The following is a 19811-nucleotide window of genomic DNA, read 5'->3' as shown; positions in this document are numbered from 1 at the left end:
CTCATTTGTGTGAAATGAAGGTTCTGCTGGCTTGCCCTCAGACATTTCTGATCGCCATTCCATGCTGCCTCCTCCAAGAAGTTTTCTCAAATGGATACTACCTGTGAATCTGTCCCTCTAGACCAGACTGGGAGCTCTGGCACTTAGTACAGTACCCCAACACTTAGTACGGTGCTTGGCACATAGTAAGCACTTAACCAACACCATAGGAAATAAAAGAAGCTCCTCTGTTGCTGAAGGCAGAAAGACCTGGGATGGATCAGAGGAGGGTTGGGGGAGAGGTAAAGATAAGTAGTCAATCAGTTGAATTTATTGAACACCCACACAATGCAGAGGACTGGATTAAGCGGTTGGAAGAGTACAGTAGAATTAGACATAGGCATGATCCCTGCCCTAAGGACTTGCCATCTCTAGAAGCAGCATGGCCTAGTAGATAGAGCATGGCCCTGGGAGTCAGGAGGGCCTGGGTTCTAATCCGGACTCCACTTGTTTGCTGAGTGACCTTAGGGAAGTCACTTCACTTCTCTGTACCTCAGTTACCTCATCTGTAAAGTGGGATTAAGACCGTGAGCACCCCTATGGGATGTGGACTGTGTCCAACCTGATTATCTTATATCTACCCCAGCCCTTAGTTCAATGCCTGGCACATAGTGCTTAATAAATCCCATTTTTAAAAAATTAGAAATTCATTGGGGAAGCCCCCTTGTGGGAGGTATGAAGGTTGGTTGTTTCAGGAAGGTTGTGAAGATGGGGAGAAGAGCTGAGATATCCATCCTGGAGAAGAGAATAATAATGTTGATATTTGTTAAGCGCTTACTATGTGCTGAGCATTATTCTAGCGCTGGGGTAGATTCAGGGTAATCAGGTCCCTTGTGAGGCTAATCCCCTTTTACAGATGAGGTAACTGAGGCACCCAGAAGTTAAGTGACTTGCCCAAAGTCACACAGCTGACAGGTGGCGGAGCCGGGATTAGAAACCATGACCTCTGACTTCTAAACCCATGCTCTTTCCAATGAGCCATGCTGCTTCTCTGAAAGCTGGGGGTGGGCAGGATGGGGAGGAAAGAATGACCATCCCCAAACCTCCCAAAGGCCATTCAACAGGGCAGGCCCACTGGCTGTTGTCCAGGACTCCCGGGGCCCAGACACAAGGGAACAAGCTCTCCCTGCGGTGAAAGGGCTCATGGTTAGACCACTGGAAGAGCCTCTCATCCTGAGGGAGACCTGAGTAGTCTCTTTCTCAGATGGCAGGTCTTCTCATATAATTATGATCTGGAGCTCCTTGAGTCCCACTGGTGGGATAGGGATAGGATGAGGAGATATTGGTGAATCCCATTGGTGGGCAGAGGTGGAGGGCAGTGCCCGCTCCCCTAAGAGACTGGCACCTCCCCCTGTTGGGGTTGGGAGCATTGGTTGGATTGGGATCCAGGAACCGGGCTATCCATCCTGTCTGGCCACACAGTGAGCATCCATGGCAATGTGAGTCCTGGGCTGATCCCAAAGAGTCAAAGAGGGCTTTCTCCCTGGCCGAGATGGGCAGAGAGAGAGAGGGACCATGGAGTTGTGCCCCTCCCGATCCCATCTCTCTGCCAAAGCCCAGAGCTGGTGCTACCCCCGACTCTGTCCCCGTGGCTTCCCCGGTCCCCCACCCTGCCTCCCTCTCTGTCTTGGGGGATGTCTCTCTCTGCATTGGTGTCCCTCTCCCCCATCCTCATCTCTTGGTCCAAGTCTCTGACGTAGCTCCTCATCCTATCCCTTCTCATCCAGGGCCCCAAGCCTCCACCACTTCCTGTTGCGAGACGGTCAGTTGTGGGGCAACATCCCTTCCTGCCCTGCCCCCACCAACGTCTGCCCGGACCCGGCGTGACGGAGGCTTCCTCTGCTGGGTCCTGCCCCAGGCATTTGTCCCATAACGCACATCAGAACAGGGGCTGACATTCGGCCAACACTGCTGGTCAAATAAACTTTGTGCTTTAGGTCCAGAGGCTATGAGGCTTGGTTAGTGCTTGCTGGTCTGCCCCATCTCCTTCCTCTCCCTTCCCCTGCTCCCTACCCTGGGTAAAGTCTTGATCCTCAAATGAGGGCCAGGGTTGGTAAAGTCTTGATCCTCAAATAAGGGCCAGGGTTCCCCACCAAGCTCTGCTCTCAGGTCTGGGCAGCCGCATCCCCAGCCCCAGAGGGCCCCGTAGCCACCTGTTCATCCCGGTTGAGTCCCTCCCTCCAAGTCAGGTTCCAATGCCCTCTGCCAGGATCGTCTCCCCCTCCATTGACTCTCTCCAGGTGGTCCTCTTGCTCCAACACGGCCTCCGGACACCTGGGAAGTCCTCCCTGGTGTCTAGTCCTGCTCCCTCTTGCAGTTTTAATGCTCTTCTTCCCACCCAGCCTCACTGGCCCGGGAGGCAGAGGAGATACTTTCAAGCTAAGTATTCTCCTACAGGCCCCCGTCCACACTTGCCCTGGCCCTGACCCTGACCCCTGGACTTTCCCCCGCAGCATCTTATGACGAGGAAGTAGCTGTGTAGCCAGGCTTGCTGGACGTCTTGGGCAGGAACCAGGGAAGGAGTCAGCGGCTGCCTTGTGAGCCCTTCCAGGACTCTGCCCACCAGGTAGGAGCTAGGGCCATGGGGTGGCACTGGGGGGCAGGGACTGCGGAGGGACTCCTCTGTCCTGGAGGAGCTGTGTCCTTGGTGCCAGGGAGGTCTAAAGCAGAGAGCTTCCAGCAGGTCTTCCCTCCCTCCTCCCTTCATCCTTCCCTTCCTCCATCCTTCCCTCCCTCCGTTCTTCCCTCCCTCCCTCCCCCAGTCCTATAGCTTACCCTAGTCAGTGAAACTGAGTGGACTCACATCTCAGACTCATCCTGGATCTCCTCTTCCCCTTCCACTCCAGCCCCCCCAAGACTGGCTGCACCTTCCCTCCTGCCCCTTGCTGGGCCAGTGCCCCCCAAGCTTCCCTCCTCTGCCCTTCTTGCCCTGGTAACTCCCACAAGCTGACACACCCCTACACACCACTCTTCCTCCAGAGTCCTTTACCCTTGCCTGGACTGTGCCAAGCCTCCCTCACCTGACCCTTGGCCTGGTCCCATCTCATCACCCTTTGGGTGGTGGGAGGGGAGGGAATTCAGCCATATTTATTGAGTGCTTACTGTGTGCAAAGCACTTTACTAAGCACTTAAGGTGAGCAGGAAGCAGGGAGAGCATTCGGGGCGGAGGGGAGTGTGAGTGTGAAGCCAGGAGAGCCATGGGTTGAGGAGGGAGGTCCGTTTGGTTTGGCTGAGCATAGAGTAGGGAGTGGGGGTTGGGGGCTGGGCTGGGGGCGGAGGCTGGAGGAACAGCAGTTCTGACTGGCTCTGCTAGGCCCCGGACACGAGCCGTGAAGGCTCCTCGTGTGTTCCAGCTTCGAAGGCAGAGCGAGGCCCCCCACCCCAGAGGGGGAGATGATCTGAAGCAGGCAGAGCAGCGGGTGCCCCGGCTCCCAGCCTGGCATGGCAGAGGGGGAGACACTGACCGTGGTGGACTGGCTGCGGGCGCTGCACCTGGAACAGTATGCCAGCCAGTTCGAGGAGCAGGGCCTGGAGCTGGTGGCCGAGTGCCAGAGCCTGGACGACGGGCAGCTGCTCCGGATGGGCGTGCTGCTGCCCGGACACCGCAAGCGCATCCTCTCTGGCCTCCAGAAGGCCTCCTCCAGTGAGCCACCCCCTGGGCCTGCCCTGCCCCCGGGACCTGCCCTGCCCTCAGGGCCCGCCCTGCCATGCCCCGAAGCCCCCCAGAGGCCGGTGCCCATGAAACGTAATATCTTCCGCCGGGCTGGGCCGGCTCCCTCCCCTGCCTGCAACCCTGACCCCTGCCTGGGCCCTAGCCTCCCTCCAGCCCCGGGAACCACCCCGGGCCCCCCGCCCATCCCGCCCCGGAAGAGCTGTCAACCTCCGGTCAAGTTCTCGTGCCCGTCGTCTGCCTCGGAGCCAGGCCCGGCCACCTTTCAGGCCGAGGATCCATCGGGTCCACCTGTCGTCCTGCCTCCGGAGGAGCCCAGGGAGCCAAGTGTCCCAGCCAGGCCGCGGCCATCGCTTCCCCCACTGCCAGCCAAGCGGCACCAAGTGGAGAATAAGGTGCCCCCACCGCTGGCCCCTCCTGTGCCAAGCCGCCCGCCCCACCTGCCACCCAGGGGGCTCCCCCCAAAAGAACTGGCCAGGTAAGGAAGCTGTGGAGGGAGGGGATGGTTTGAGACCATGTCTCCCTGTGTCTTGTCCTTCCTGCTCAAGTTTATACATACACGTACACACACAACACTTCTGGAGCTAGGCCACTCTGGAGATTATCAATTAATTAATCAGTGGCATTTATTGAGCACTCATTGTGCATAGGGCACTGGGAAGAGTACGGTAGTCTAGTACTCTAGCTCAAGCCCTCAAGGAGCTTACAATGAAGACAGACATTAAACTAGATTACAGGTAGAAGCAACCAAGTGTAAGGTATGGGCATAAGTATTTTAAGGATGAGAGTGGGGTGAGTACGTAAGTGCTTAGGGAGGATGGACTAAGTAAATAGGTGAAAAGGGGGGAAATAGGATGACAGAGTTGATCGTGGGTTCTAATCCTGGCTCCGCTACTCGTCTGCTGTGTGACCTTAAGCAAGTCACTTCACTTTTCTGGGCCTCAGTGACCTCATTTGAAAAACAGGGATTGAGACTATGAGCCCGATGGGATAAAAGGGACCGCGTCCAACCCGATTTGCTTGTATCCACCCCAGAGCTTAGTACAGTGGCCTGGCACATAGTAAATGCTTAACAAATACCATTATTATGATGATGATGTTAGGGAAGGCTTCCTGAGGAGATGAGATTTTAGTAGGGCTTAGAAAATGGGCAGAGTGCTGGTCAGTTGGTTATGTAGGGGGAGGAGGTTCCAGGCTGAGGGATGACGTGAACAAGGGGTCGACAGTGAGAGTGATGAGAGTGAGGCACAGTACTTAGGTCAGTATTAGAAGACTAAAGCATGCAAGCTGGGTATAATGGGAGAGGAGTGAGGGTAGGTAGGTTGGGGGAGAAAGAGCTGACTGAGTGTCTCAAAGTCGATGGTGAGGAATTTCTTCTTGATGCACTGAATGGACAATCATTGGAGGGTTTTGAGGATTAGGGCCTGTTCACAGACTTAAGTATTGTTCGAGTCCGTCAGCCCGGGGAAGGAATGCTGAGAGGGAAGGTTTCCCAGGGGACTGAAAAGAGAAAGGGGAATGGCCCTCAGAGACTGCTGGGGGATCAGAGCAATGTATGGGAATTCTTCCTGGAGGTGACACTATTCACACTAAGTGACGGGGCGGAGAGAAGGGTGGTCATAAGGAGACATAAGGCCAAGGTGAGTTTCACAAAAGGTAGCATGGCCTAGGGAAAAGAGCATAGGCCTGGGAGTCAGAGGACCTGGGTTCTAATCCTAACCTCCCCCCTACCCTGCCCCCCACCACATGCACTGTCTCTCTCTCTCATCTGCTGAGTGACCATGGGCAAGTCACTTAACTTCTCTGGGCCTCAGTTTCCTCAATGGAAAAATGGGGATTCAACACTGTTTTTTTCTCCTTAGACTGTGAGCCTCATGTGGGACAGGGACCGTGTCCAGCCTGATTACCTGGTATCTATCCCTGTGCATGGTACAGTGCTTGGCATGTAGTAAGTGCTTAACAGATAGCCCAGTTATTATTACTGTTACAGTAGATGTTCCCTGGGGACCCGGCCTCACCCTCTGTTACTCCATGGCACACAGGTGGTCCCCAGAGGCCGGGGCGAGGAAGCCTCAATCTCAGGAGCCTGAGGAGCGGAGTTGCAGCAGAGGCTCCTGGGCACTGGTGGGCTGGTGAGACAAATTGGGGTCAGGGTAGGGGGCAGGAAGGAGGCTGGGCACTGGATTCAATCCATCAATCCACGGTATTTATTGAGTGCTTACTGAATGCAGAGCACTATACTAAGCACTTGCGCTAAATCTTACTTATGGCGAGAAGCAGCATGGCGTAATGGATATGGGCCTGGGAGTCAGGGCACGTCACTTCACTTCTCTGAGCCTCATTTCGCTCATCTGTTAAATGAGGATTGAGACTATGAGCCCCAACTGGGACAGGGACTGTATCCAACCCGATTTGCTTGTGTTCACCCCAGCACTTAGTATAGTGCCTAAGTAAGCGCTTAACAAGTACCATTATTATTTTTAGAAGCTGCATGGCTAGTAGATAGAGCTCGGGCCTAGGACCTGGGTTCTAATCCCGGCTCCACCACTTGTCTGCTATGTGACTTTAGGCAAGTCTCTTAACTTCTCTGTGCCTCAGTTACCTCATCTGTAAATTGGAGATGAAGACTGGTAGCCCTTTGTGGGATAGAGACTGTCCATCCTGACAACATTGTATCTCTCCCGGTGCTTAGTACAGTGCCTGGCACATAGTAGGGATTTAAACTTGTTGTGGGCAGGGAATGTGTCTGTTAACTCTGTTATATTGTATTTTCAATAGTATTTATTGAGCACTTACTATGTGCAGAGCACTGTACTAAGCGCTTGGGATGAACAAGTCGGCAACAGATAGAGACAGTCCCTGCCGTTTGACGGGCTTACAGTCTAATCGGGGGAGACGGACAGACAAGAACAATGGCAATAAACAGCGTCAAGGGGAAGAACATCTCGTAAAAACCGATGGCAATTAAATAGAATCAAGGCGATGTACAATTCATTAACAAAATAAATAGGGTAACGAAAATATATACAGTTGAGCGGACGAGTACAGTGCTGTGGGGATGGGAAGGGAGAGGTGGAGGAGCAGAGGGAAAAGGGGAAAATGAGGCTTTAGCATTTTCCCAAGCACTCAGTAAGTATGATTGATTAGGAAATACCGAAAACCCCCCCAAAACCATGAGATAGCAAGCTACAGACCAGAGAATGCAGACAGCTTGCCTGATGTTAGTTCCATCACTGACATCAGATTTAGGAGGCAGGGAAGGCGGGTGTGGCTGACCAAATGTGATAATACCTACGCATGAATTGTACCATCTTCGGTCCCGCCCCTGGGTAGAGGTGCTATGGGGTTAATCAACACAGTGAAACTGTCTGGTGCTCGATGTTCTCAAAGCTTTTCCCATCAGTGATTCATCAAATCTTTACCGCAGGGCTTATTATCCTCATTTTGCGAAGGACTAAATTCAGGCCCAGAAAGGTCACATGGCAGGCTGGGGGCAGGGCGGAGTTGGAGCTATGACTAGGGACTCCAGGATCTTTTTTTGTCTGTTTCTGATAGGAGGACAGAGAAGTTTGGGGGACATAGCCCACTATTTCTGGAAGATAGAAAAGGGTTCTCAACTGGCTTTGCTGTGCCATCCTGGGAAAGTCATGTAACTCCCCTAGGACTCGGTTTTCTTCTCTGCCGGATGAGAGTGGGCCCCATCTTGGTAGTGTGTTAGATGCTATGTTCTTTGAGGAAAGGACCCTCGATGGGAAGCAGCAAGGCCTGTTGGATAAAGCACGGGCCTAGGAGTCAGAAGGACCTGGGTTCTAATCCCTGCTCTGCCACTTGTCATTCATTCAGGAGTATTTATTGAGCGCTTACTATGTGCAGAGCACTGTACTAAGCGCTTGGAATGTACTTGTCTGCTGTGTGACCTTGGGTAAGTCACTTAACATCTCTGTTCCTCAGTTACCTCATCTGTAATGATGATGGTATTTGTTAAGTGCTTACTATGTGCCAAGCAATGTTCTAAGCACTGAGGAAGATATAAGGTAATCAGGTTGGACACAGTCCCTGTCCTGCGTGGGGCTCAGAGTCTTAATCCCCATTTTCCAGATGAGGTAACTGAGGCCCAGAGAAGTGAAGTGACTTGTCCAAGGTGACACAGCAGACAAACGGCGGAGCTGGGATTCAAACCCAGTTTCTCTGGCTCCAAGGCCCAAGCTCTATCCGTTACACCGCGCTGCTTCTCATCTGTTAAATGGGGATTTAATACTGTGGACCCCAGGTGGGACTTGGACTTCGTCCAACCTGATTGGCTTGTATCTACACCAGCGCTTACTACAGTGTCTGGCACATAGTAAGTGCTTAACAAATATAATTTTTTTTTACAAAAAAGGAACTCTGGCCCTGGGCCAGGATGGAAGGGAACTGTGAAGGGGGAGAGGCCCCACCATTCATTCACTCATTCAATCGTATTTTGTGCTTACTGTGTGCAGAGCACTGTACTAAGCACTTGGGAGAGTACAATACAACAATAAACAGTGATATTCCCTGCCCACAGCGAGCTTACGGTCTGGTGGAGGGAGACAGACATCAATACAAATAAATAACATGACAGATACATAAGAGCTAATAATGTTGGTATTTGTTAAGCGCTTACTATGTGCCGAGCACTGTTCTAAGCGCTGGGGTAGACATAGGGGAATCAGGTTGTCCCACGTGGGGCTCACAGTCTTAATCCCCATTTTACAGATGAGGGAACTGAGGCACAGAGAAGTGAAGTGACTCGCCCACAGTCACACAGCCGACAAGTGGCAGAGCTGGGATTCGAACGCATGAGCCCTGACTCCAAAGCCCATGCTCTTTCCACTGAGCCACGCTGCTTCAGGAAGAGCAAAGGGAGCAAGTCAGGGACCACTGGGAAGGCCCGTGGCTTAGTGGAAAGAGCACAGGCCTGGGAGTCTGAGGATCTCGGTTCTAATTACAGCTCTGCCATTCGTCTGCTGGGTGATCTTGGGCAAGTGACTTACCTTCTTTGTGCCTCCATTGCCTCACCTGCAAAATGGGGTTTTTAGACCAGTTCTCCCTCCTAAGTAGACTGTGAGCCCCATGTGGGACAGGGACTGTGCACAACCTGATGATCTTCTATCTACCCCCAGTGCTTGGCACATAGTAAGCAGTTGAAAACCACAATTATTATTAACAATTATTACCTTTCATTCTTTCAATTGTATTTATTGAGCGCTTACTGTGTGCAGAGCACTGTACTAAGCTCTTGGAAGATACAAATCGGCAACACCCCTGATAACAACAACCCAGGGCTTATCAGAGAAGCAGCGTGGCTTAGTGGAAAGAGCCCGGGCTTGGGAGTCAGAAGTCGTGGGTTCTAATCCGGCTCCACCCCTTACCAGCTGCATGACTTTGGGCAAGTCACTTCACTTCTCGGTACCGCAGTTCCCTCATCTGTAAAATGGAGATTAAGTCTGTGAGCTCCACGTGGGACAATCTGATTGCCTTCTGTCTCCCCCAGCGCTTAGAGCAGTGCTTGGCAAATAGTGAGTGCTTAAGAAATACCATTATTATTATTCTGCCACCAGCCAGAGAGGAGAATTGAGACTCAGAAGGTTGGGGGGAAGCCTCGGCCAGAGGCCAAGGATCCCCCTCTCCCCGCGTAAAGACCCTTCCCCTTAGGAGATGGCACAGGGAAGGGTCTCGGGATAACGATTATCCGGACCCGGTGGGGGCGGGTTTCCGACCTTCCTCCACCCCGATTGGCTGCTCCTCTTTTCTCCCGTGCCGGGGGAAGCAGTGTGGCTTAGTGGCAAGAGCCCGGGCTTGGGAATCAGAGGTCGTGAGTTCGAATCACCGCCTCCGCCTCTTGTCTGCTGCGTGTGACCTGGCGCAAGTCACTTCACTTCCTCTGGGCCTCAGTTCCCTCATCGGGAAGATGGGGATGAAGACTGTGAGCCCCACATGGGACAACTTGATTAGCTTGTAGTAATAGTAATTTTGGTATTTGTTAAGTGGCTTACTATGTGCTGAGCACTGTGCGTGGCTTAGTGGAAAGAACCTGGGCTTGGGAGTCAGAGGTCGTGAGTTCTAATCTTGGCTCTGCCACTTATCAGCTGTGTGACTTTGGGTAACTCACTTAACTTCTCTGTGCCTCAGTTACCTCATCTGGAAAATGGGGATGGAGACTGTGAGCCCCACGGGGGACAACCTGATTACCTTGTATCAACCCCAGCACTTAGAACAATGCTTTGCACATAGTAAGTGCTTAACAAATACCGTAATTATTATACAGGGTAATCAGCCACAAGGGGCTCACAGTCTTAACCCACATTTTACAGATGAGGTCACTGAGGCACCGAGAAGGGAAGTGACTCGCCCGAGGCCACCCAGCTGATAGGTAGGTGGTGGAGCTGGGATTAGAACCCGCGACCTCTGACTCCTAAGCCCGGGCTCTTTCTACTAAGCTATGCTGCTTCTCTGTGTCTATCTTGTACCTACCCCAGTGCTTAGAACAGTGCTTGGCACATAGTGAGCACTTAAGAAATACCATCATTATTATTAATAAATGGAGGCTAGGAGAGAGAAGAATGGCTCAGTGGAAAGAGCCCGGGCTTGGGAGTCAGAGGTCACGGGTTTGAATCCCAGCTCTGCCACCTGTCAGCTGTGTGACTGTGGGCAAGTCACTTCTCTGGGCCTCAGTTCCCTCATCTGGAAAATGGGGATGAAGACCGTGAGCCTCACGTGGGACAACCTGATGACCCCGTATCTCCCCCAGCACTTAGAACAGTGCTCTGCACATAGTAAGCGCTTAACAAATACCAACATTATCAGGGAAGCAGCGTGGCTCAGTGGAAAGAGCCCAGGCTTGGGAGTCAGAGATCATGGGATCGAATCCCGCTTTACCACTTGTCAGCTGTGTGACTGTGGGCAAGTCACTTAACTTCTCTGTGCCTCACTTACCTCATCTGTAAAATGGGGTTGAAGACTGTGAGCCTCACGTGGGACAACTTGATTCCCCTGTGTCTACCCCAGCGCTTAGAACAGTGCTCTGCACATAGTAAATGCTTAACAAATACCAACATTATTATTATCTGTAAAATGGGGATTATCTGTGAGCCTCACGTGGGACAACCTGATGACCCTGTATCCCCCCAGCGCTTAGAGCAGTGCTCTGCACATAGTAAGCGCTTAACAAATACCAACATTATTATTATTAAAAGGAGTCTCGGAGAGCCGTCCTCGAGGAATGACCCTCCCCGCCATGGAGTGACAGCCGGCGGCCGGTCGGCGCCAGCCAATCAGCTCCCGGCTCGGAGCCGCGTCACTTGTTACCGGGGCGGGGAAGAGGCGTTCCTTGGCCTGGCCGGATGATTGGCGTTTCGAGTCCTCCCCGCCCATCCATCCCCCCCAACCGAACTGCCTCGGGGTGGGGGACCACAGGGGGGAAGCCCCTTCCCCCCTCAAGGGGAGAAAAACTCTTGTCCGACCCCGGGGGGGTGGGGGTGGAAGGATTGGGCAGGGGTCCGGTCCCTTGGCCGGGGAGCGGTATAGCCGGGGAGCGTAATAGCCGGGGAGGGAGGGAGGGCCTGCGCCCCGGAGGATTGTGGGTGGCCATTGGGAGGTCAACCGTTCAGGAAGTGTTGATGGGGTGGGGGGGCCAGGAAGCAGTCTCAAAAATGACCCCCTCCACCCCGGCCGGACCACCATTTGGACGCCCCGGCGTGCACTATAGTACACTGGCACATGCACCTACAGACACACCCCCTCTCGGCCTTGCCCACCCCCTCGCCCGGAGTTGGGCCCCCTCCCCCCCAGCTGCACCACCACCTTCCCTCTCCGCCCCCTGGCCTGTAGCCCCACCTCCCGCCCCGGTTGCCCTCCCACCCCAGCCTGGGGGGCGCGGAAGGACCGGCCGAGCCAGGGAGCCAGCCAGCCGCAGAAGGGCAGGGGCTGCTCACCCCTGCCCAGGTAGGGGAGGGCCGGGGGGCGCGGGGCCTGCGGGGGTGGAGGGGAGTGACCCTCTCCTCCCCACCCGGGCCCGGGACTCCGAACATTAGACATTAACTCAAAGTTTTCCCCGGGTTGACCTTGGGGGCAGCTGGGAGGGGGAGTTTGGGGGCACGGGAATCCGCAGGGGTCAGGCCCCCTGGAAGGGGGGCCTGCAAGGCCGGAGAGGCCGAAGGGGGGGTGGGGAGAGGAAGCCAGGGGGGTCTTTCTTTGGTGCAGGTCCTACCCTTTAAGGAAAGCTGGTGGAGAGGTCCATGCAGCTGCCCGGCTACCAGTAGTGGAGGGGCTGAGGGGTCCGGGGAAAGAATTTAGGTGGCAGGGTTTCAGTGGGTGCCAGGAATGGAGCTCAGGGACCACCCTCTTCCTTCTGCCTCCCCCACCCCCTTCCTGTCCACCTTCCAATTTCTCCTCCTTGGTCCCCCCACCTTTCCCTTCCTTTTCCCTCCCTTTCTCACTCCCTCACTACCCCCCATCCTTCCCCCACGTAATTGTGGTATTTGTTAAGTGCTTACTGTGTGCTAAGCACTGCACTAGCATTACGGTAGACATAAGATAAGCAGAATGGACAAAGTCCCCGTCCCAAGGGGGGCTCACAGTCTGAGCAGGGAGAACAGATATTGAGTCCCCATTTTATTCATTCAGTCGTATTTGTGGAGCGCTTACCGAGTGCAGAGCAGTGTACTAAGTGCTTGAAAAGTACAATTCAGCAACAAATACAGTCCCTTCCCAATAACGGGCTAGATGAGGAAACTGCAGGCACTGAAAGAATTGTGCACAGAGAATTTTTATATTGTGAGCCCCGAGAGAGTGAGGGACTGTGTTTAATTTCTACTAAATTTTGATTTCTAATTTCTATTTTCTCCCAGTACCTAATACAGCACTGTGCACACAATATACCCATATTAAATATCATGACTACTACTGCTAATGAAAACTTAAGTGGCTTGCCCAAGGTCACACAACAGCGTGGGAAGCAGCGTGGTTCAGTGGAAAGAGCCTGGCCTTCGGAGTCAGAGGTCATGGGTTTGACTCCCAGCTCTGCCACTTGTCAGCTTTGTGACTGTGGGCAAGTCACTTAACTTCTCTGCGCCTCAGTTACCTCATCTGTAAAATGGGGATTAACTGTGAGCCTCACGTGGGGCAACCTGATGACCCTGTATCTCCCCCAGTGCTTAGAACAGTGCTCTGCACATAGTAAGCACTTAACAAATACCAACATTATTACACAATATACAAGTGGCAGAGATGGAATTAGAACCCAGATTTGGGCTTTCTCCACTAGACCATGCTCCCCTTCCCTCCCCTTTCTCCTCTCTCATTTTACAGTTCTGTTCCCCTCCCCTTACTCTCTCTCCTTCCCCTCTTCTCCTCACTTTCCCAAGATTGTAGGTCCATAAGTCTTTAGGGAGACAACAGACCTCAGATAGTAGTAGAAATGGTATTTGTTGGGTGCCCATTAGTGCAATACACTGTACTCAGCACTTGGAAAAGTAAAAGAGATAAAAGTGATATATTAGCTGCTCCCTGGGATCTTGTTTCCCCATCAGGGGAGATATACGAATATGGGCAAATAGAATAGCTGGGGGTCCGTCCCCCTCAGAGGGAAGTCAGGTCAAACCAGGATTAATCTAAGGTCAGAAGAGGAGGCTAAGGGACCAGTCATTAGGGTTTGCAACTATACAAGGGGAGCAAATGAGGGATAAAATGCTCATCTAGCTATCCATCAATCAATGATATTTATTGAGTGCTTAGTACATGTAGAGCACTGTACTAAGTTCTAGGAGAAAATATACAAGTGGCAAGTAGAAATGGTTCCTGTTCTCAGGGTAAATATCAAGTGCTTAAGGGGTGGAGATACAAGTAAGCAGGCAACACAGAGAGGAGGGCAAGTAGGAAAACCAAGGGTTTAGTCAGGGAAGGCCTCTTGGAGGAGTTGTGATTTTGGGAGGGTTTTGAAGGTAGGGAGAGTAGAAGTCTGTCACATATGAAGAGGGAGGGAATCCCAAGCCCAAGGGAGACGAGGACAAGGATTCAATGGCGAGATAACCGAGATTGAGGTACAGCGAATAGGTTTGCATTAGAGCAGTGGAAGGGGCAGGTTGGGTTGTAGTAGGAAATCAGGGAGGTAAAGTAGGAAGGGGAGAGCTGACTAAGTGCCTTAAAGCTTCCCATCGTAAGGAGTTTCTGGCTGATGCAGAACTGATCTCCCAACCTCCTATCTCTCCCCACTGAAGTCTATACTTCACTCTGCTGCCCAGATTATCTTTCTACAGAAATGCTCTGGGCATGTCACCCCTCTCCTCAAAAATCTTCAGTGGTTGCCTATCAACCTTCGAACGAAACAAAAACTCCTCACTCTTGGCTTCATAGCTCTCCGTCACCTTGCCCCGCCTACCTCACCTCCCTTCTCTCCTTCTCCAGCCCACCCCGCACACTCAGCTTCTCTGCTGCTAGCCTCCTCACTGTGCCTCATTCTATCCTGTCCTGTTGTCAACCTCTGGCCCACGTCCTACCTCTGGCCTGGGATGCTCTCCCTCCTCACACCCTCCAAACTAGCACACTCCCCCCCCCCACTTCAAAACCCTACTGAAAGCTCACTTCCTCCAGGAGACCTTCCCAGATTGAGTCCCCCTTTTCCTCTGCTCCTCTTCCCTTCCCTATTGCCCCGACTCCCTCTCCTCTACCCTCCCCCACAGCACTTGTGTATATTTGTACATATTTATTATTCTATTTTATTAATGAAGTGTATATATAATTCTACTTATTTATATTGATGCTATTGATGCATGTCTACTTGTTTTCTTTTGTTGTGTCTCCCCACTTCTAGACTGTGATCCCGTTGTTGGGTAGGGATTGTCTCTATTTGTTGCCGAATGGTACTTTGCAAACACGTAATACAGTGCTCTGCACTCAGTAAGCACTCAATAAATATGATTAAATGAATGAATGATTGATTGACAGGTTTTTGAAGAGAGGGGTGATGTGGACTGAATGGCTTTTTAAAAAAATGATCCGGACAGCAGAGTGAAATATAGACTGGAGAGCTGAGAGACAGGAGGCAAGGAGGTCAGCGAAGGTGCAATAGTCAAGGCAGTAAATGATAAGTGCTTGGATCAGCGTGGTAGTTGTTTGGATGGAGAGGAAAGGGAGGATTCTAGAGATGTCGTGAAGGCAGAATTAACAGGATTTGGTGACCGATTGATTATGTGGTTTGCAAACTCCTTGTGGGCAGGGAATATGTCTACAAACTCAGTTGTGTTGTACTTTCCCAAATGCTTAGTACAGTGCCCTGCACAGAGTAAGCATTCAATAAATACCACTGATTGAATGAAAGATATGAATTAAGACTAATGGTCAAAGTTGCAGGCTTTTGAGACAGGGAGGATGGTGGTGTTCTGTAGGAAAATCAGGGGAGGGCAGGATTTGGGTGGGAAGATGCAACGTTCTATTTTGTTAAGTTTGAGGTGTCTCTATCAGTTACCGATTTGTACATTCCAAGCGCTTAGTACAGTGCTCTGCACATAGTAAGCGCTCAATAAATACTATTGAATGAATGAATGAATGATGGGACAGTCAAGCAGAGGTATCCCGAAGGCAAAAGGAAATATGTCACTGTAGAAAAGGAGAGAGGACAGAACTGAGTGGTGAATTTGGAAATCATTCATGTGGAGGTGGTAGTTGAAGCTGTGGGAGTGAAAGGAGTGGAGTGGGTGCAGAAGGAGAATGGAGGGGCACCCAGAACTGAGCCTGAAGGAACCCCCATAGAGTGTGGAAGGCAGAGAAGGAGACTGAAGAGCAGCTGCCAGAGAGATAGGAGGGGAACCAGGAGAGGACAGTGAAGCCAGTGTTAGATAATGTTTCCAAGAGAAGGCGACACTGATACACAGTGTCAAAGGTAGTGGAAAAGTTGAGGCACGTTAGGATGGAGTAGAGACTATGCAACAGCAAGAGAAATTTAGGTTAGCAGGAATCACTTGTGATTTGAGGAAGGAGATGGTGACAGAGAGATTGTGAATACTACTTCTCCTGGGGCCCATTCATATCCAGTTGGGGGCTGGATACAGGTATGGGTATGGCTGGGAATGAGCAGATAGTCACGCTCAAAGGTTGGGGAAAAATGAAATGACCTCTGAGAGGTGGGGTTGGGAGAGTGTTTGACCCTCTGGTTTCTGTAAGCTCCTCTCTCCAATATGTATTATCCTTGTTGAGTAGGGATCATGTCTACCTATTATACTCTAGACTGTAAATTCCTTGTAGGCAGGGATTACATCTATCTACTGTATGCACTATGAACTGTAAGTTCCTTGCTGGGAGGGATCGCATCTCCCTACTCAGTTCTATTGTACTTTTCAAACGTTTAGTACAGTGCTCTTCATACACTGAGTGCTCAGTAATCAATTGGTTGTGAGCTCAATGTAGACAGGGAATGTGCCTCTTGTTATATTGTGCTCTCCCAAGTGCTTAATACAGTGATTTGCACACATTAAGTGCTCAATAAATATGATTGAATGAATGATTTTTTAAAAATGGTATTTGTGAAGCACTTAGTATGTGCCAGGCAAAGTACTAATCGAAGGGGTAGATACAAGATAATCATGTTGGACACAGACCAGGTCCCACATGGGGCTCACAATCTTAATCCCCATTTTAGAGGTGAGGGAACTGAGGCACAAAGTGAAGTGACTTATCCAAGGTGTCAAACAGCAGACTAGTGGCAGAGCAAGGATTGTAATCCAGGTCCTCTATCAGGCCCATGCTCTTTTGATTAAGCTAGGCTGCTTCTCGACTCTCCCGAGTGCTTAGTACAGTGTTTTGCCCACAGGAAGTGCTCAGTAAATTGAATGATTGCACCTGTGATCAGGGTCGCAAGGAATAATAATAATAATAATGATACTTGTTAAGCTCTTACTATGTGCGAAGCCCTGTACTAAGCACTGGAGTAGATACAAATTAATCAGGTGGTTCCAGTCCCTGCCCCACATGAGGCTTCCACTCTTAATCTTCATTTTCCAGATGAGATAACTGAGGCCCAGAGAAGTGAAGTGATTTGCCCAAGGTCACACAGCAGGCGTGGTGGAGCCGGTATTAGAATCCAGGTCCTTCTGACTCCCAGGCCTGTGCTTTATCCACTAAGCAATGCTGCTTAGTGGGAAGGGTGAGAGTATGGCTCCCCAGCGTGGGGGAGGTCTGTCCCTTTTAAGTTGAAGGGAGCTTGGGAAGGTAGACAGAGGGCCCCTGGCTGATGTGGCAGGGAAATCCTTCCCCTTGTCCCTTGGAATCAGGGGGCACCCATCCTCTAGTGGGGGCAGCAGCCTGGAGATCATGCAGCAGGGAGCAGGAGAAATCAAAGCTAAAGGTGGAATTCTGCCCTTTCAGGAGGCTGTGTCTGCTGGTCCCTGGATCTCTGCTTGCAGTTCTGGTCTCTCTCTCTGCCCTTGCTGGAGCCCGGATCTGCTGGTTCCTGGGCCTCTGTTCATGGTTCTGTTCTCCTTTTCTGCCTCTGCAGGAGGCCAGGTCTGCCAATCTTTGGACCTTTGCTTGCAGTTCTGGTCTCCCTCTCTGCTTCTGCAGGAGGCCAGGTCTGCCGGTCCCTGGGCCTCTGCTTGTGATTCTGGTATCCCTCTTTCAGAAAGGACAGGACAAAGCTAGAATAGGGACGAGGATGGCAACAGGGATGATCAGGAAGTTGGAGGAGCTCCTGTTCGAGGGCAGACCGAAAGGCTTAGAATTCCACTATGGAATGACACAGGAATGTGGGACAGGGATTCATACAAGACTGCTGATGGGAAAACGTGGAACACCGTGGTGGAGGAGGGGAGAGAGGGGCCCCCACTGCAGTTTGAGAGGCAGGTTCAAAACAAAACACTTCTTCCCCTTACCTAGCCAGCGAATCAGGCCAAAGAATTCACTACCAACGAGAGCTGGAGAGCAAACATAGCAAGTTCCAGAGGGGTTTGGCAAAATCCATGGAGAAATGGTCCCCAGTGGTCCACAAGAAAGAATGCAGAGGATGGAGAGGAAAACTTTGCAGGTGTTGGAAGGCCAATCTTAAGGAGAGCACAGGAGGGCATTCTGTCAGTCACCAAATCCTGTCGGTTCTACCTTCACATCATCTCTAGAATCTGCCCTTTATTCTCCATCCAAACAGCTGCTCTGCTGATCCAAGCTCTTATTTCCCACCTTGACTACTACATCATCCTCCTCGCTGACCTCCCTGCCTCCTGTTTCTCCCCTCTCCAGACCATTACTTCATTCTGCTGCATGGATCATTTTTCTGAAAAATCATTCAATCCAGCTCTCCCCACTCCTCAAAATCTCCAGTGTTTGCCCATCCACCTCTACATCAAGCAGAAACTCCTTGTCATAGGCTTTAAGGGCAGGGACGACTCTGTCCCTCCTACCTTATCTCACTGATCTACTCGAAACCAGTCCACACACTCTGCTATCCTTATGCCAGCCTAACCACTGTAACTTAGATCTCGCCTATCACACCGTTGACTCATTGCTTGGCCTGGAGCTCCCTCTCTTTTCGTGTTTGACAGTCCACCACTCTCCCCACCTACAAAATCCATGTAAAATCACATCTCCTCCAAGAGGTCTTCCCTGACTAAGCCCTCATTTTGTCTATCCATCCTCCCCTCTGTGTCAACTGTGCAGTTATCTGTGTGCCCCTTAAGCACTTTGATACCCACCCCAGCCCACAGCACATGTAAATGTGTAAATATCCTTCTACTCTACTATTTCCTCTGTCCGTAATTTATTTTAATGCCTGTCTCCTCCTGCAGACTGTAAGTTCCATTTGGGAAGGGATTGTGTTTACCCACTAACTCTGTTGAATTGTACTTTCCCAAATGCTTAGTACAGTGTTCTGCACACAGTAAGGGCTCAATTAAATACCACTGACTGGTTGAGTGGACTGATTGAGTCCACTCAACCCCTGCTGCCGGAGATTGTTCTGGCTGGCTGGGGTGGCCTTGGGGTGTCATTTAGAGGCTGATGATCAGGTAGTCATCTAATGGCTCAGGGCTTTAGGATTGAAACAGTCAATTATGTTTACTGAGCATTTACTGTGTACAGAGCACTGTTCTAAGTGCTTGGGAAAGTACTGTGAGAAGCACCATGGCCCAGTGGATAGAGCACGGGCCTGGGAGTCAGAAGGACCTGAGTTCTAATCCTTCCTCTGCTACTTGTCTACTATGTGTCCTTGGGCAGGTGACTTAACTTATCTGTGCCTCAGTTCCCTCATCTGTAAAATGAGGATTGAGACTGAGGCCTATGGGGGACAGGGACTCTGTCCAACCTGATTATCTCGTTTCTACCTCGGTACAGTACTTGGTAAGCAATTAACAAATACCATTATTATTATAACAATATAATGGAGTTGGTAGACACATTCCCTGCCCATAATGAGTTTATAGCCTAGAGGACAAGCTTACAGTCTAGAGGACTGATCAAAGATGAATTCTATTCAATTTCTCAGTATAGAAGAGGTGGGGAGTCTTCCTTAGACAGGGCAGGGATTTGGGGGAGAGGGAGCTGCCAAAGGAGATGCAGTAATGGGATCCTGCCACTTAGCTGCTCTTTACTTCCATTTCCTCCTCTGTACCATGGAGATTTGAAACCTGTTCTCCCTCCCACCTCCAGACCATGAGCCCCATGTGGGACCAGAAATGCTCATCTGATTATCCTGCATCTTCACCAGCACTTGTCACAGAGCTCGGCACGTATTAAGTGCTAAATATATCAATATATGGATTTATTGAGTGCTTAGTATGTGCAGAGCACTGTACTAAGTGCTCAGGAGAGTACAATACAGCTGAGTTGGCAGACATTTTCCCTGCCCACAAATACCACAATAAATTAGTTACCCAGTGACTGGTAGTGAACCCCCTTCTCTGGACTTCCTGGAGCCATTCAGGGTTTGGAGAGATAGAGGTGTAGCCATCATTCATTAATTCATGCATTCAATCACATTTATTGAGTGCTTACTGTGTACAGAGCAGTGTACTAAGTGCTTGGAAAGTACAATTCATCAACATATAGAGACAGTCCCTCCCCAACAGAGGGCTCGCAGTCTAGAAGGGGGGAGACAGACAAC

General features: G+C 51.1%; 1 protein-coding gene across 8 annotated transcripts in view; it reads left to right on the top strand.

Annotated features, from left to right (window-relative positions):
* ARAP1 (ArfGAP with RhoGAP domain, ankyrin repeat and PH domain 1) overlaps positions 1–19811 on the top strand; it is a 90149-nt gene that overhangs the window by 32575 nt on the left and 37763 nt on the right. For 5 of the 8 annotated variants that reach the window (XM_029057470.2, XM_029057472.2, XM_029057474.1 and 2 more), the window contains exons 2-3: positions 2493–2605; positions 3353–4187. In XM_029057470.2, coding sequence (XP_028913303.1) covers positions 3481–4187 — 707 coding nt within the window. In that variant the 5' untranslated portion in view covers positions 2493–2605; positions 3353–3480. Of the gene's footprint in view, positions 1–2492; positions 2606–3352; positions 4188–11599; positions 11675–19811 lie in introns of those variants that run through there. The other 3 variants (XM_029057473.1, XM_029057471.1, XM_029057476.1) reach the window with 3 other exon arrangements.

Source organism: Ornithorhynchus anatinus, chromosome 2, assembly GCF_004115215.2.
Source record: "Ornithorhynchus anatinus isolate Pmale09 chromosome 2, mOrnAna1.pri.v4, whole genome shotgun sequence".
Classification (NCBI taxonomy): domain Eukaryota; kingdom Metazoa; phylum Chordata; class Mammalia; order Monotremata; family Ornithorhynchidae; genus Ornithorhynchus; species Ornithorhynchus anatinus.
Note: the sequence above shows the minus strand (reverse complement) of the source record. Positions and strands in the feature narration are given on the sequence as shown.